This window comes from Rattus norvegicus, chromosome 9 (assembly GCF_021556685.1).
Source record: "Rattus norvegicus strain SHRSP/BbbUtx chromosome 9, alternate assembly SHRSP_T2T, whole genome shotgun sequence".
In the NCBI taxonomy this organism is placed as follows: domain Eukaryota; kingdom Metazoa; phylum Chordata; class Mammalia; order Rodentia; family Muridae; genus Rattus; species Rattus norvegicus.
The window spans coordinates 39,121,747-39,139,201 of record NC_141542.1 but is presented as its reverse complement, the minus strand read 5'-3'; the positions used below and the strand labels follow the sequence as shown (position 1 = coordinate 39,139,201).

Below are 17,455 nucleotides of genomic sequence, written 5' to 3'. Positions count from 1 at the left end.
TGGGATTCCTGCTTCCCTCCTTTCCTTTTCTTTTCCCCTACTCACCGTACCTACTTACTCTATCCCATTCCCTGCTTACACTTCTCTCTTTCTGTCCTTCTTTTCTCCTTCTGTCTTTCCTTCCTGTCTATTACTATGACTGTTGAGAGATTGTTCTTCCTACACTGATTCGCTTTTATACCGTTAATAAAGACCAGTAGAGCATCTCTACACGGTTCTATAGCCAAGATCATCTAACTTACCCACTGCTCTGTATGTCAGTCCTTTCTGCAAATACCACACAGTCATGGTCACTGGAACCATAGAATAGACTTTAAAGTTCTGCAAAGCAATTTTGTTTATCTTTGCCAAACAGCATTAAAAGTCAGAGTCAAAGGCAAGTGACTCTGCATACCACTGAAAAAACTATGCATCCCCAGAAAGATTTTCTGAGATTTGCACAGGACTCCTTTATATTAGCTACTCTGCTTAACAAATGTGGTCTTTATCTACTTAACTGAGCCTTCTCTTATTTCTTTCATTAGTAGTTTTATATTCTTCACGATATATAAGCTATATGTGTTCTACTAAGTAGATGTCTAAATGTTATTTTTATTTGAAATGGCTGTAAATGATATTATACTGTGAACTTGGGTTGCAACATACTCATTGTACATGTCAGGATTTCGTGCAATGTAATTGACTTTTTTGTGTAGTGGATTTTCTAAACAAACAAAAAGCAAAACAAAACAAAACATAGACTGTATCTAGAGACTCCTTGACTTGTTGCAGACCATCGTGTACTGTGATAATACAAACCATTTCTAGTTGGCTTTCTAAGCTGGATCTTTTTATTGACTTCATTGCTTCATTCCAATCATTACAATGTATAGTAAAATGTTTAATTAGAATGATGAATGTAGACATCTTGCTTCACTCTGATTTTAGAAAATAGCATTCAGTTTTTCACTATTAAATATGTTAACTGTAGGGGGTTTGTAGATAATATTTATTGACTTGATAATATCAATCACCCTCTCTAAACTGCTGAAAATTTTATAAGGAATAGATAGATGCCAAAGGATTTTCCTGAACTGATTGATATATTTATGTGACCTTTTATCTTCTTTAGTTTACTGATACAGTAATGCATTCCGTGACTTGGATTCAAACGCTGAACCAAATTTACATACCTTAAATAAATCCTGCTGGCATATTTTTTGATATACTAACAGGTTTAGTTTGCTGATATTTTATTGTATTTTATATCTAAATGATATAAAATATTATAAAATAATATAAAATGATATGAGATATTCGATCATAATTTCAGTTTATTTTTTCAATTAACTTTAGCCATGCATAGTTTGAATGCCTGTAGCCTAAGCTTTCCCAAAAGAGACGGCCGGAAAATGGCTTTAGCACGGGAATTCAAGGCCAGTCTGAACCCCATAGCAAGACAAAATAATTTCTTTAAAACGTGAATTAGGTGTAGGGCATCTGGTGACACATGCCTCTGGCCCCAGTACTCAAGAGATAGAATAGCAGGCATCACAAATTTAAAGGCAGCCTGGGATCCACAATATGCTGCAAGCCAACATGACTTATCCACAAAGAACTTGTCTCAATAGAGAAAAAAGAATTAGGAATGCTCTGTATTTTCTGAAAGAAATTCTGTGAAGTTGGAGGGGGGAAATGGAACTTTTGTTGTTGTTTTCTGTAGTCTGTAAAAACATTGTATGGAATAGACATGACTCTTCTCCATCTATTTGGTCGGTTTCAGTATCAAAATTGCTTGGCCTACACATGGCTTTTTCAAAATTTTTTCAAATTATGGATTCAATTTTTTATAGATTATAGAACTATTCAATTATTCTTTGGTGTGCTGTCATGGCTTCTTTTTAATTTTCTGAGTTGTCAAATGTATCATGCTTGTCCTTATTCCTAGCATCTCTTTATTGCTTTTATTTTTTATTAGTCATTTTATTCTTTTACATTTCAAATGACATCCCCATTCCCAGTTTCCCTTCCACAAGGCCCCCCTCCCATCCCCCCTTCCCTTTGTCTCTTTGAGGGTGCTCCTCCACCCACTCACACACTCCTGCCTCACTGATCTAGCATTCATCTATGCTAGGGCATCAAGCCTCCACAGGACCAAGGGCCTCTCCTCCCATTGATGCCAGATGAGGCCATCCTCTGCTACATGTGTATCTAAAGCTATGAATCCCTCCATGAATATTCTGTGGTTGGTGGTTTAGTCCCTGGCAGCTCTGGTTAATGTTGTTGTTCTTCCTACAGGGTTGCAATCCCCTTCAGCTCCTTCAGTCCTTCCCCTAGCTCTTCTTTTTTATCATTCTAATTGCTTCTCTTACTTTTTCAAATTATAACTACATCATTGTCTCCACCTATTTCCCTCTCCAAACTCTCCCATCGGTCCCTATTCGCTCCTTTTTCAAATTCATGGCTTCTTTTCTCATTAATTGTTGTTACATGCATAGTTATACGTGTGTGTGTGTGTGTGTGTGTGTGTGTGTGTGTGTGTGTGTGTGTGTTTAAATATGCTCAGACTCACTTGTATGCATGTTTTCTGGGTTGCTCATTTGGTACTAGAAAACAAATTGGTATGCTGTCCCTGAGAAAGAGTATTCTTCCTACTCTTAGCATCCCTTTGTTACCTGCAGTTCTTTATATAGCATTGAGGCCTTTTGTGCTTTTCCTCATCCTTTTTCAGTTCCTGTTTAGCCAATAGGGTTGGTTAGACTTTTGGTGTCTATGAACTACACAATGACTACCATAGCATTATCACCCTAAGGGTCCAGTAATGGCACACATACCTTGGCAATAACCAACGGCTCTCTATTGAACTAAAGACTCTCTCAGCAAGAAGGAAATCGTGTCCAGTACTGGAAAGCTAGGTAACTACTCAGTGTTAGTGTAAGGGTCTATGATTTGCCAAGAACGATACCACAAACTCATATAGTATGTAAGCTCAACGAGTGTTTTACTCTGCAGAAGTCCAGCATGCTGGGCTCTCCCATTACCAGAATAGAGAGACAACCAAGTGAGCTCCCAGGCCTGATTTAAAGAACATTAGGGGATTCTGAGGGTGACCTATATCTTGGTCCATCTCTAGGGACATTCCATTACTGGGGCTTGGGGACTGGAACTTGCTGCAGAATTCCAGGATAGGTGAGCTTCATCTCTAGGCACTCCAGAACCATTACCAGGGCATGGGGGCTGGAGCCTGGGTTGTTTTTTTTTTCTAGTAACTGACTTGGCTGGGCTTGCCTGGACTTGCCCAGTTCTTAGGCCTAGTCTCCTGGACTGCCAATTTGAAGCCTGTCATGGAGTCAACCTTCTTGCTAACAAAGTCAGGAACCTGGGAGAAGAACCAACAACCAGTACTTTACTAAACCAGTATAATCTCTAACTAGACTCTAAATATTGGTCTTTATACCCACAGAGAAGTGTAACCTTTCTGCTCATCAAGAAAACTTCTCTTTATAATAGATGGAAACCACTACAGAACGGCCAATCAAAATGTAGAGTCATGGGGCTCATGTTTTACATATACATCTGCAGAACACTTCCACTCCTAACACTGGCTAACATCCCTGTATAAGGAGGGGTGGAAGGCCAGAGGATAAGGGTGTTTACTGTGGGATTGTGTCCCATTACTGTCAGAAGCTACATCCACAGAGATTCCTTATTGATATCTCACAGCCACCATGTCTATAGTGACATCCTCTACAACATTCTTGAGATGGGTGCTTTCTATCAGCCTACAAAAGACCTCAGTTTTATTTGATTTTTTTCATAGAATCAGCTTTTTGTTTCATTAATTTTCTGTTTATTTTATTATTTTATTACTTTCTTATATATTACTATATATATTATAAGATATATTTTTTTTTCATTCTTTGGGACAATTTTATTCTTCTGTCCTATTCATTGCTGTGGTTTACCTGTACGTTTTGATAGGTTGTGTTTTCATTCTCTTTAAGTTATTTATACTTTATAATTTTCATTGAGATTTTACTTTAATAAAATACATAAAAGTATATTTTAATTCTCTTCCATGTTTTTAGAGTTTGCTAGTCCTTTTACTGTTGATTTATAAGAAATTCCCTTATAACTTGACAACACAGTCCAAGCGATTTTAATCTTTTCAAAGCTGAAGTCTGCTGATAGCTTAGAACATGCTCTGTCTTGAACTGTTTTAAATGAACAAAAGAATGACATCAAGATGTTTTTAACATAAAAAATGCATATTCTGTTGTGGGCGTGGGGGATGCAAATCTCTATCTAGATCCCATTTCATTCCCTTATTCAGATATTCATTAGACTTGCTGACTTTCTGTCCACTAGTTCTGTTCTACTGCTTCTGAGAAAAGAGGCTGGTGATGTCCCCAAATATAATTACAGATTTCTTTGTTCTCATTTCAATTCTACCAGTTTTTGCTTCTGCTTCACAGAGTAAGCATGCTGGCATTTCCCCCTAATCTCATTTAAAAACAAAACAAAACCATAAAGCATACGGCCATATTCTTGAGCAATGGGAATTAAATAAAGGCCTTGTAGAAGTACATTATGTTATCCTGCTTCTTTCACTACAGCATAGAAATGGGGTAGTGACTTGAGCACTTCTCTTCTTAAGAACAGTGTTCTTATATCTGTTGGTGTTATCGGTTTACCTGAGACATAAGCATCATTATATGGCTGTGTTTGTGGGATGAGTCCACACATCAAGATTTGCAGGGAAAGTATCCTCCACAATATAATCTCTGACAACTGGAGTACCAAACTTCCTGAGAGAAATAAAAGTCCAGTGAAAGAGTAATGGTGAGGTCTGCTAATAAACTTTGTTGTGCACAGGTTTAGCTAAATGGGCTTTTTATTCTACAGCATGGTTTGTGTGTGTTCAAAAGTGTGCTACTGAGAACATGATGTGCTGGGCTGCAGTGGTGCACATCTTTAATCCTTTGGGGAGATTAAAGGAGATTGGCCAGAAGCAGAGACTGGTGAATTTCTGTGAGTTCGAGACCACACTGGTTTACAGAACCAGTTCCAGGACAGTCAGTGCTACACAGAGGAAAAAAAATGACTATGCACAGATGACCAAGTCTATGGTCATACATGATCAACAGTGATGATCTGCGGGGTTTACTTATTTTAGGGGTTTTGTTGTTGTTGTCTGGGCTTTTTTTCTTTGTTTGTTTGGTTGGTTGGTTTCATTTTTGTTTTTTAATAATACTGAGTAATAACGCTATGGAGGACTCATCCATCATTGTGAGACGTCCTTGTGGATTCCTTAATGCAGAATAATAGGAGAATGGAATGCCATGCCTCTGTGGGGCATGTCAAATGCAGAGCATATCATACATGCTCTAAAGACATGTTTGCATAAAGCATGTACAAAAATCTAGTTTTCATGAGTTTGGTAACAACTTTACCTTAATGAAAAGTGGGTTGGAACTTGATATTTCTACAATCTATGCATCTGTGATATAAGGCAGCTTATATAAAAACCATGAGTTAATTTTATAATCCATCCCTTATAGTAAAGTTGAGTAATATGCATCATCTGTACTATAAATAAGAACAATCCTTGGCTTCAAAAAAGAAAGGTAGTTGCCTTTTTCAAAACAAGCCAATTTTAATAAAGGTGGGAGGGTCTGTTCCTATAAGGACAAATGACTTTGCAAGACTTATTCCAGAATTATTTTCTTTTGTGAATTCCCTCTGCCTTCTTCATTCTGTGACTGAATGTTTAAGAGCTGCTATCATTGGTCTTTCCCCGGGGTTAACTCACGACTCTTCCTAAATAATCTCCAAGTCATTTTGCTGGCACAGGTGTTGTTCTCCAGGCAGCCATTGCCAAAGGGCAGCATGATAATTAACAAGTTTTGATCTGGAGGATTCTAGGTCTCCCTTCTGACAGACATCAGATGCATGTGTCACGTGCATAGTTATTCTTCTGAAACTGCCTGTGACTTAAGGGGAGTCTGACACTGTAACAAAAGGCTGAATACTCCTGAAACTTACTTCGTATCCTCTGAGACCAACTCTTTATTTTTTTAATTGGATTATTTTTTTTTGCTTACATTTCAAATGTTATCCCCTTTCCCCATTTCCCATCCATAATACCCCTATCCCATCCCCCCTACCCCTGCTTCTATGAGGTTGTTCTCCACCCACCCACCCACCCCTTCCCACCTCCCAGTCCTGACATTCTCTACACAGGGGGGATCCAGCCTTGGCAGAACCAAGGGTTTCTCCTCCCATTGGTGCCCAACAAGGCCATCCTCTGCTACATATGCAGCTGGAGCCATGGGTCTGTCCATGTGTTCTCTTAGGATGATGGTTTAGTCCCTGGAAGCTCTGGTTGGTTGCTATTGTTGTTCTTCTGGGCTTGCAAACCCCTCGGCTCCTTCAATCCTTTCTCTAACACCTCCAATAGGGACCCATTTCTGTTCAATAGTTGGCTGCAAGCATCTGCCTCTGTATTTGTCATGCTCTGGCAGAGACCAACTCTTAAAGGTTTAGGGATTATGCCATTCCTCACAACACCATGAAGCTCTATATCTACAGGGCTTGCCATTGTATTTCTTGGCTCAATTTTTATTTCATGTTACCAAGCAGTTAAAGCTAGCTACACTACATATCCCTAGTGAGAAAACATTCCTACTCGACCTGCATGTTTCCTATTAAAGCTGACACTTTCATGCTGATAGAGACTTGAGGAAGCACACACCCCACAATAGAAGACAAGACTCAGAAAAAAAGGAGGCTTCAGTGATCTTCACACGGGTTTTGTGGAGAAGAGATGTTCTTTACACATCAACCGGATGTGCCAAGCACAGGCCCTAAAGGCACAGAAATATTCACACAGCGTCTTAGTTGTTACTCTACAATGCTTGTCTCTCTGACATGTCTGTTCTGATATCTTAGGAGTTCGTGATGATCGTTGTCTTTGGCTTGGAGTTCATCATTCGAATCTGGTCTGCAGGTTGCTGTTGTCGTTATAGAGGATGGCAAGGGAGACTGAGGTTTGCTCGAAAGCCTTTCTGTGTTATAGGTGAGTATCAAAGTCCGGGATTGATGGTACTGCATTTTCTTCTCTCTCTCTTGCAACATTCAGCAGATATTAGAAGGGAACATCAAGGAACTACTTACTATGGACTGTGTTCTCTCTCTCTCTCCCCCTTCCCTCTGTGTGTGTGTGTGTGTGTGTGTGTGTGTGTGTGTGTGTGTGTGTGTGTGGTGTGATGTGTGCATGTATATGCATGTGTGCCTCTGCTGATTATCTTGACAGTATGCCACCAGGTTACCTTCATATGATCCAAATGGTCATCAATGCATTATTTCTACCCTTTAGCATACAATGACAGCACAAGTGTGCCTTATGCTCTGGAAACTTTAAATCTAACTATGAGCTCTACACTCCGAAATAAGATTTCTCCTATCTCTACCCTATAGCTCCAAAACCAATAGTGTGTTTCTGTGTTGCCCCTGGCTTCTGTACATCTAGGAGGGACTCTATTCTATTGAGAGAACATTTGAAATGATGTCTCCTGATGAAAGTGTTGTAGAGTCCTGTGGAGTTGAGACTTAGATCTCTCAGTAACAATATTTAACACCATATCATAAAACTGAAAACCCTGCATATCAAAGCTATTATTAGACAGCTAAATTTGCTTTTCCTGCCCTTTTGCCCTTCTCACTTGCTAGGCAACCATTCAGATCCAAAATGCTGGAAGTTCTTGGTGAGGTTCACTCCAATTATTTCCAAGCTGAGAGTCGGGTTTAATTTACAGGGTAGTTTACCCTCTTGTTTGGGGAGTGAGGAATTGTTGAGTAATCTCCTTGATCTCACCCCTTCATCTTGCTCCCTATGGTGAGAGCAGCAGAGTGCTTTTCAGGAGTAGAGTTCCCCTCTCTACAGGCATGACAAATACCAACTTCTCTCATCTACAAAACCATCATGCTGAGGCATGGAGGAAAGCAAGGCATTAAACATTTGATGCCCGCCCCTCAAGAGGGCATCTTTCTCACTCAGAATTCTTTACTCAAACAAGGTTAGGACAGATGTTCACTTGATGAGAAACTACTTGCCAAAGAGGGCTCTCTGTGCCATGAACAACCCAAAGAGAACAACTCACAAGGCAGGTGGTTGGCCAAGATTCACCCAACTTTTACAGTTTAAGGTCAGTTCATGGATGACTGCAAGAATGTTCCAATCCAGATCTTAAAACCAATTAAAAGTTGGTTGTGTTCCAGTTCCAAAGGCAATGCCCATGTATTTCTGCTCTTCAAGTTAGAAAGAAAATTCTTTCCCAAATGCTTACTGCATCTTGGTAACTCTTTCCAGTCATGGATGCATCAACACATAGTAGCCTTTTAATCTTTCTGTGTCTGCTTCAGACCTTTGGAGGTCTTTCTCAGAAAGTAATCTTCTGTTCTCCATCATCTTACTTGCCTATCAATAGTGACCTTGTACATTTAATGTCTGCATAATTCAGTTTTTGTTAACTTTTGGGGGACTTTTGTTTAAGTGGGCATTTTACAACTAGAAAACTAACAGCTTTGTAAATTGGCGTGGATAAATACATAATGTAACTATCCATTACAGCATAGATCAAATATCTACTTGCAGTAAAGGTAATTTTGCATGGCTTTCAGTATTTTGTTTAATGTCTATGTGACAGCTGTGTTTCAACCTAATTGACGTAATAGTGAAATATATTCAAATGTGGCTTATTGGTATTAGATCCTTGAATTTATCCCACACAGAGAAATCAAATGTCACCTAGTAATGGCAAAAGCTATACCCCATTATCGTTGAGACCCTTCCTAGATCTCTTTGGGGGTCCATGAAAATGCTGTATAAACTGCTAAGAATGATGACGTCAGGTCGATTGTCCCCTTGTTCAACCAAATCTACACTACTAAATGCAAAAGGGGATATTGCACCTTTCTCATCTCTCTGTGATGTGTGTTTTGAGCATGAAAGACTCTGAAATACACCAAGACTTATTAATACTTCATATGTTTGAAAGATTAAGAACTCTGAATATGCCAAATATTTGTTTTGAAATCTTGAACATTTAAGAATAGAATGTGCAAAGGATGGCAGCTCTCCTGTTATGCCTTGTAAGTGGGAAATGTTTCCTCTAGGCACACATAGCTTTAGCTACGAACTTGACACAGCCATGTTAGCTGACAGTGTCTATTGGGGATCATCTCAATCAGGTTGACCTATGACAGTCTGTAGGGCATTATCTTAACCAATGTTTGATACAGGAGGCCCCAGCCCACTGTAGAAGATGCTACCCCTGGGCAGGTGGCCCTGGACTATATAGGAAAGCAAGCTAAGACTGAGTAAGAAAGCAAGCTAGAAAGCATAGTTCTTCCCTGATTCTTACCTCTGTGCCTGCTTTGAGTCCCTCAGTGATGGATTGTGAGCTGGGAGTTATAATACAAAGCAAACCATTTATTCTCCAAGGTGTTTGTGGTCAGTGTTTGTCAGCGCAATTCAAAGCCAACTAAAACACACCACAGTGAGGACACTTCCCATTGGAAGCAAACAGAAGCTATGACCATGCTCAGACCTTACATAGTACTAATCCTTATTTACCATTGGGATACTATTTGGGAGAGGTCCCGTAAGCTGATTCTAGAGACTGGCATTCATTCCTCTTTCTGAACCACCAACCCTCAATTAATTAAAGACAGCATATACTGTACACTTGTGTTTGGAAAACATATTGTAAATATTTAACATTCTAGGAAAAACAACTGCATTTTTAGAAAATCAGACCTTTCCTTTTATCATTGTTTTAAATATTTTGCTCAGTTTTGATGGCTTCCTTTGAAAATTGGTAAGATTATATCTAGAACTGTAAAACCCTTCTTTATCCCTACATGTTCAACTAGATCCACTCCTAACACTCGGCTCTGAAAACCTTCCTACAGCTTTGGCTAATCCCTACAGTCCTGCCTCCGATGAAGCAAATTTGTAGTAACTACCTGGGTTGGCTTCCTTATGAATTTTCTATATCCCAACATGAGTGCCTCCTTCTACAACATGAGCAGGGAGATACTTGAAGCATGGCCAAGACTGGTATCACAGCCATCCTTTTTTATCCAGCTTTTCTTAATGGCCTACTGGAGAATTGCAAATAGCATCAAAGGCTGGTACTTAGATCACAGTAATGAACCTGATGTGTCAGGCAGTCTCAACTTCAAATGGTGGCTATTTTTGGATTCCTGGGTGACTACTTTTTAAAACCAGTCATAACAGGGCTATATTTTTTTTTCTTCAGCCTTCAAGCGCGTCTCAGTGCAGCAGAAAATGCCAGCCTGCTAATAATCTTGTATCTATAGTTGATGCTAAATGTAGGTTGATTTCCTATCACTGTTTTAACAGTTTCCTGTGCTGCTTCCAGCAGAGAACGAAGAGGGTTAACCACAGCTCAGATGTTTCCTGCAAACCAAGCATGTCTGTCTTTCATTTGTAGTAACTGCTTCTTGGGAGAGTGCCAGCAAGTATTTTGTTGTTGTTGTTGTTGTTGTTGTTGATGATGTTGTTTTTGTTGTTGTTGTTGTTGTTGTTGTTGCTGCTGCTGCTGCTGCTGCTGCTAGTGTTGTTATTGTTGGTAGTGGTGGTTTGGTTTGGTTGTTTTATAGAAAACACGGCCAGCTTCTTACTTGGCTAAAAGAAAAATAGAAGACTTTATTAGATCAACCACATGGCAAAGGCTATTAAAATACATCTGTGATTTCATCATGTTATAAGGCAAGTCAAGTTGTCGATGCATTCACAAGTTAGAACAGAGACTCTGAACTGCCACTGGCTTGCAAACTGAAGACTTTTTTTTTCTCTTCTGCTTCTCTGCCATCCCCACCTTTTACTGGAATAGACCTGTTCTTGACCCGTGTCATTTTCAGTACCTTCAAAGCTTTTTAATCCCCTTTAGTGGAAACTTTTCTCACAGGCTCTTGCCTAACAGTCACTCATTCTTCTGCCTTTTCTCTCAACTACGTGTTCATGTCCTTCTGTAACACAGATTCTTCTTGTGGCCAACTGGGGACAGTTCAAACCTACTTAATCAAACACTATTAAAAGTGTTCCATTATCTTTCTCGTAGCATTATTTACTGAGGACTGCTACATGCTACCAATTGCCTCAAGAACCTTATAAGTATTACATTACTAACTCTACTCAAGTATTATAATATACTTTTTAACTTTTTATTGCTATCTTACTTTATGTGTGTGTGTATTTTTGCCTGCCTATATGTCTGTGTACCACATGCATGTCTGATGCCTGTGGAAACTAGAAAAGAGCACTGAATCCCCTGGAACTGGAGTTATTGATAGTTGTGAGACACTACTGTGTGAGTCTGGAAACCAAACCTGGATGCTCTTAAATACTGAGCCTTCTTTCCAGCCACTAACACGCCATTCTAAACATGAAGAAGTAAGATAGTACTTAACAAACTGATAAAAAGTTAGAAAGAACGTAAGAAAACAAAAATAAAAAATAAGATTCTTTTCCAATGATTTTACTGTAGAAAAAAATATAACCCCTTGCTCATTGTGGCCTGACAACTTAAGATTAAACTTGATTGAACTTTGACCATTGGCACCAACTGATGTCTTCTGGCTTAGGAAATTCAAAACACCAGAGTTTATTCGAAAACATTAATAGCAACATTTGCTTTATTTTTAACAATTATATCTATTACTGCTTTCTAACTTGAAGGAGAAACTAAGGAATAAACAGACTGCTATGCCTAGTAGCTACTTCTTAATCTCTTATAGAATGTCATTCTAAGGGTTCCTGGGATTTTCAAATTGGAAGTTAGTAGGGTTTTTTTTGTTTTTTGTTTTTTCTGTAAAAAATATTTTGCAAACTGTAAAGTCGTCTCCCTCCCAGAAATGCTTCCAGCTGTTCATTAACAGTATGGTAGTCACTTAGGTGCTAATGTGGTATGCACACTTAACTGATAAGGAAGGATAAAGGCTATTATTTCACGATACTAAAAGTATTCTTAGAAGGAAATGAAAAACTGGAGACTGTCCCTCATTTCTTCAACAAAATTTAGTAGTCCCCAGTGATATCTTTTATATTATTCTTCCTAGCTCCTGCTAGATAAGAAAAAAAAATAATTCAAAGACAGAATTCTTATGTGCCAGACACACTCTGAATGCAAAAGACGCAAATACTCATAAAAGTAGACCCTACTTGTAAGAGAGCAGTCCCATATATCCTTAGAACGGGGAAAGCCAAAAGGACATTGAAGAGTTCTGGGAAGAATGATATAAACTGTCATGATTCACTCTCTAAGACAAAGGTGCCAAGATCATCTCAAGTTTGAAACTTAGTCATCCAGGAAAAAAAATTATATATATATATATGTGTGTGTGTATATATATATATATATATATATATATATATATACCAAGCAGAGCTCTGAATGATGAGAATAGAAACATAGAGAATGGAGGAGAGATATTTTAGATTGTGCAGCCCAAGAAAATCCAAGTAGTAGAATACTGAACCTATCATATTTTTTAGAAGGAGTCAGTCTTGAAAGTATTTGGACACATACCTTTCCAATCCAAGGAAGAATATTTGAAAAGTTTTCTCAGATCTTATGCAAGAGGCACTGTGTATTGTGGCTGTAAGTCAAGGACAGTAAGGACAGTAGGAAGAAAAGATGGTAGGAATGGGGCAGAAGTCACAACCTTTAGAGCAGCAGTTCTCAACCTCTGGGTCTCAACACACAGGGGTCACGTATCAGATATCCTGCATATTATAGATTTATATTACGAATCATAACAGTGACAATATTACAGTCCCGAAGTAGAAGGAAATAATTTTATGGTTGCTGGTCACTATGGCATGAGGAACAACTATATTTAAGGGTCGAAGCCTTAGGAAGGTTAAGATATGGACAGTTGCAAAGAACCTGAAAAGTTTCAGAACTAATATAAATGTCTGGGTGAAAGACATCTAGAAGTTTGACTGGGGTCTTTTAGTCATCTATGTGTACTAGAATGTTTTATCTGTAACATATATATAGGGGAATAATTTATAAAGTAGCAACCCACGACTTTTCCACGTATGTATGGCCTTGCCCTTGCGAACGTGAAATTTCTACTTTAAAAAGGAAATGTATTGTTTTCTGTGTGCAACCGAAATTGTGATGTGGTAGAAACTTTTTACAGCCTCCTTGGCAACTGCAACTAACAAGAAGTTCCTGGGAGCTTTCATTCCAGATGACGGTGCCCCAGACTCATTCATTATGGCGACTGAAAATGCAGATCTATTTCATTAAAGAATATTTATTTCCTTTGAGAAGTAGTCCCTTTTGCTCCAAGATGTTATCTGGAACTTACGATCAATAAGAAGCATTAAACTGTCACTATGGGGTAAATTTTCAAAGTGGTGCTTCGAATTTACCAGTATGAGTCCCATTAACTTCAGTGGAAGCCCTGCAGTTAGACCGTTACACGTGGCTTTGAAAATGTTCTGTGATATGTCTTTGCAGTGTGTTTTCTTAAATTTTTAATAAATATCACAAAGAGACTTGGGGTACAGCTGATTGCAGTATTTAGGAACGTGGATAATGCACTGTCTAGTAGGAAGCATTTACAATTCGATTTTAAGCTTTTGTGTCTATTAAGAATCACAACAATATAAATATACCTTTACTTCTGCAAAGAGTACCCTTCTATAAAGAAATCTGGAGCCCTGTTAGAATACGGAGCTGAAAAAGCAGAACTATATCCCTCTGAGACATTGTTTATCTCACTCTATAGGTGGAAAAAGTGAGCTGCCCTGGAGCAGGGGTGCTTTGACCTCAGCTGTAAGTCATCACTGAAACTAGGAAGAGAAAACTGGTTTCCCAAAAGCTCGAGCTCTGCAACACTGCCTTTTGTGGGAGTCGAATTTAATTACAGTGTAATCCATTTAATCTACACATGGAAGAATAAGGAAGGAGCAGGGCAAAGAATTCATTAATGGATTAGTGGGAGATTATGTTACATAGATTAGTGGCTTTCTTTGGGGGTCCAGGTTTTCAGCCTGTCCTAGAAGGTTTCAACACTAGCAATTTTATCTCCACTGGTTAGCACTGGGAAGAACTTCTTAATTTTTCTCACCCTGAAACATAAGTAAAGTTTGTGCTTGAAAATGTCCCAGAATGCTCCTCCTTGTGAATATGATTAAAAATGTAAACATACAGTTGTGCTATATATGGATTAGTCAGGGCTGGGCAGGATCAAAATAAAGTGTCCTTTATGACACTTTCTCCAAGAAAAAGCAGGGAAGCTATACACCCATGAAGTCACATGAACATGGCTGCCTCAATAAGCACTGAGCAAGGGCAACACCAATAGACAGGCTGAGTGCAAAGAGGGAAATCTCATGGAGTTCCAACCACAGACAAGAACTGTAGGCAACCACAGAATTCTGGGAGTGAGAGACATCTTCAGACAAGATCCCTCCAATTAGCCATCCAATACAAAGTTGCCACCCCTGAATGCAAGTACCTTTATATGGACCACACACACACACACACACACACACACACACACACACACACACACACACACAGAGCATGTTGTATATAGACATGCATACAGGCAAAACACTCACACCTACAAAAGTGTGTGTGTGTGTGTGTGTATCACACAAAAATACACATATTGACAGTTAAAGAAAGAGATGCCAGAGATCTTGGGATTTGAGAGAGAGAGAGTAGGGGAGTGGTATACTCTCAGGAGAAGTTGGAGGGAAGAAAGGGAAAGGGGAAATGGCATAATCATATTTTTATTTCAAATAATTTAGATGTAAATCAAGGAAACACAAGCATGGGAGCTAGAAAAATGTGTCAGTGGTTAAGAACACTTTCTGCTCCTGCAGGAAACCTAAGTCCCATTTATAGCACTCATGTGGGGTCTCACAACTGTCTGTAATACAACTGTCTATAATGCCAGCTCCAAGGAATCAAACACAAACACAAACACATACATACACACACACAGAGAGAGAGAGAGAGAGAGAGAGAGAGAGAGAGAGAGAGAGAGAGAGAGAGACTTAAAAGGAAAATGGGCTGAAAAGACGGCTCAGGAGTTAAGAGTACTGGCTGCCCTTCTAAAGGACCCAAATTCTATTCCCAGCAAATACATGGCAGCCCACAGCCTCTGTAAATGTAGTTCCTGGGAATCTGACACTCTCCCTCTTCTGGCTAGAGCAGGTGTCAAGTATGCATGTGGTATATAGACATACATGAAGGGAAAACAACCATACACATAAAGTTCATAATGAAAATAATATATAAATATAAATAAATAAAAATAAAATAATAAAAAGTTACAAAAATGTTCACATCATAAGAGGAAAAGTGCATGTATGCTCAACTTTCAAATGAGTAATGAGTGAGCTTCCTCATTTTTGTTTCTGATGACCTTTTTCCTCTAAATATAAACACATTACATACACTAGTCTATTGGTTTCGTTTTTGCTGCATCTACATTAGAGAAGGGAGAGTACCATAGGGGTTGAACGTAAATAGAAAATTTCCCTTGAAACTGAACATAATAAAAGATTAGTGACTGAGCTGCCTGGTATTACATCAGCAGGGATAAAACTTCATGGTTTTAATCATAAATCATGGATGAAAGTTGTTCTGTGTAATTCCTAAAAAAAAAAAAGTGTACTAAAGGGAATAGGGACTTGATCCACACTTTATGGCATAAGAAACTGGGACTCGGATTAGGAGCTTTAATACACCATACATCAAAGAGGGACAAGGCATCTGCTCAAGTTCTGACTTGACACTTCATTATCCCTTGTGCCAGGTATGTGCAGTGTGGGGTCAAATTAATAAAATATATGATGAGGCTTTAGTCTTATCCCTAAATCTCCCTCCTCTTTCTCCTTGAAGACATTGAATAAAGTCAAAAAGTGAATGCTTATAAGTATCAAAATAAAGGTAATTCTTTCTCTAAACACTTAGTCTACAATCTGGCTTTTTCCCCCAAAACCTACACAGAAATAAATTTTTGAATCCTTCTTACAAATCTCCATGTTAGAATGTACCCTCTCTCTGGCTTTCCCCAACAAAAAAACAACATGAGTGCCTACTGTTATCTGACCCTATTCAGAGTTCACTAGTTTTTACACACACTGCTTTGTATATGTATGTCGCTATACATTTTTTTTTTCCCGGAGCTGGGGATCGAACCCAGGGCCTTGTGCTTCCTAGGCAAGCACTCTACCACTGAGCTAAATCCCCAACCCCGCTATACATTTTTATCATACGGACAGAGTTGTGTACCATTACTATCAAGACTCAGAATCTTTCCACCAGTCAACAGAAACATGGCCTGCAACCCCGAGTGTTGAGCTTTTAGAGTCACTCCTTCCCTCAGATCATAACCTCTGTGATCCACAAGTCAGTGCTCGCTCACTTTCGATTTCTTACTCCCTGAGAAATTAGAACTGTACTCATACAATAACAAGCTCTAGAAACTCATTTTTCTTCACTCAAAATGAGGGCACCTGCCCTCAGTAATTCATCTGTTTTACCGCTGAATAATATATCCTGTGATATGGATACACCACATTTTTTATTCATTTTAGAAACTCATTTGGTTTATTATTTAGCTATTACCAGTTTCGCTGCTCTTTTACTTTTACTGCAACAGATAACCCTTATACTGAAGATTGCCATTTCTTCAAAATCTCCCTTACTTTTCCCAGTGGCTTTTTTTATCACAACCAACCAGAAAAGTTTTTTTCCCCTTCAGTAAAACATCAGTGGATGATCAGATTCATGGATTTTTTGATTTACTGAGATACTTTTTCCATGATGGAGCAACCAGCTGCTCATGTAGGAAAAGGTCATGTTAGATCCATGTCTGTCTTACTTAAGATAAATTCCAAGTAAGTCAAGATGTAAAACAGACAGGGATAATAAAAAGTGAAAAGCAGATATAAGAATCTCTATGACCTTGAAAGTTCAGAAGCCTGTCTTTTTTTAATAATTTATTTTTTTACTCACTTCCTAACCATGATTACAAATACAGACAAAAGCAACCAAGATTGTTACATGACACGTGAAGCGAAAATAAAAGCAACTGTAGGAAACACTTAGAAAAATATGTACACCTCCAATCTAAAACAAAATCTGATGCCCTTAAGACAGAAGGAACACAGAAGTCAAAGGAAATCTAGCATCTCAGTACAAAATAAAGGATGAGAAGGAAGAGATGAACCGAAGCCACTGAAAGAAAAGTACGCCTCTTAAACACACTGCCACACTCTTAAGAAAAGCATACGGTCCTAGTCTCTTAGCTACCAGAATGACAGGAACCTTCAGTTCCACCAGACACTGTTTCAGTGGATCTCTGGTTATTCCACATGGCTGAATCAAGTCTACACACACCATGGGATTGCTAA

General features: G+C 38.7%; 1 protein-coding gene across 3 annotated transcripts in view; it reads left to right on the top strand.

Annotated features, from left to right (window-relative positions):
- The window catches only part of Kcnq5 (potassium voltage-gated channel subfamily Q member 5), a 564,994-nt gene that overhangs the window by 417,084 nt on the left and 130,455 nt on the right, over positions 1–17,455 (top strand). For all 3 annotated transcript variants that reach the window (XM_087564913.1, XM_087564912.1, NM_001134643.2), the window contains 1 exon segment: positions 6,931–7,057. In XM_087564913.1, coding sequence (XP_087421039.1) covers positions 6,931–7,057 — 127 coding nt within the window.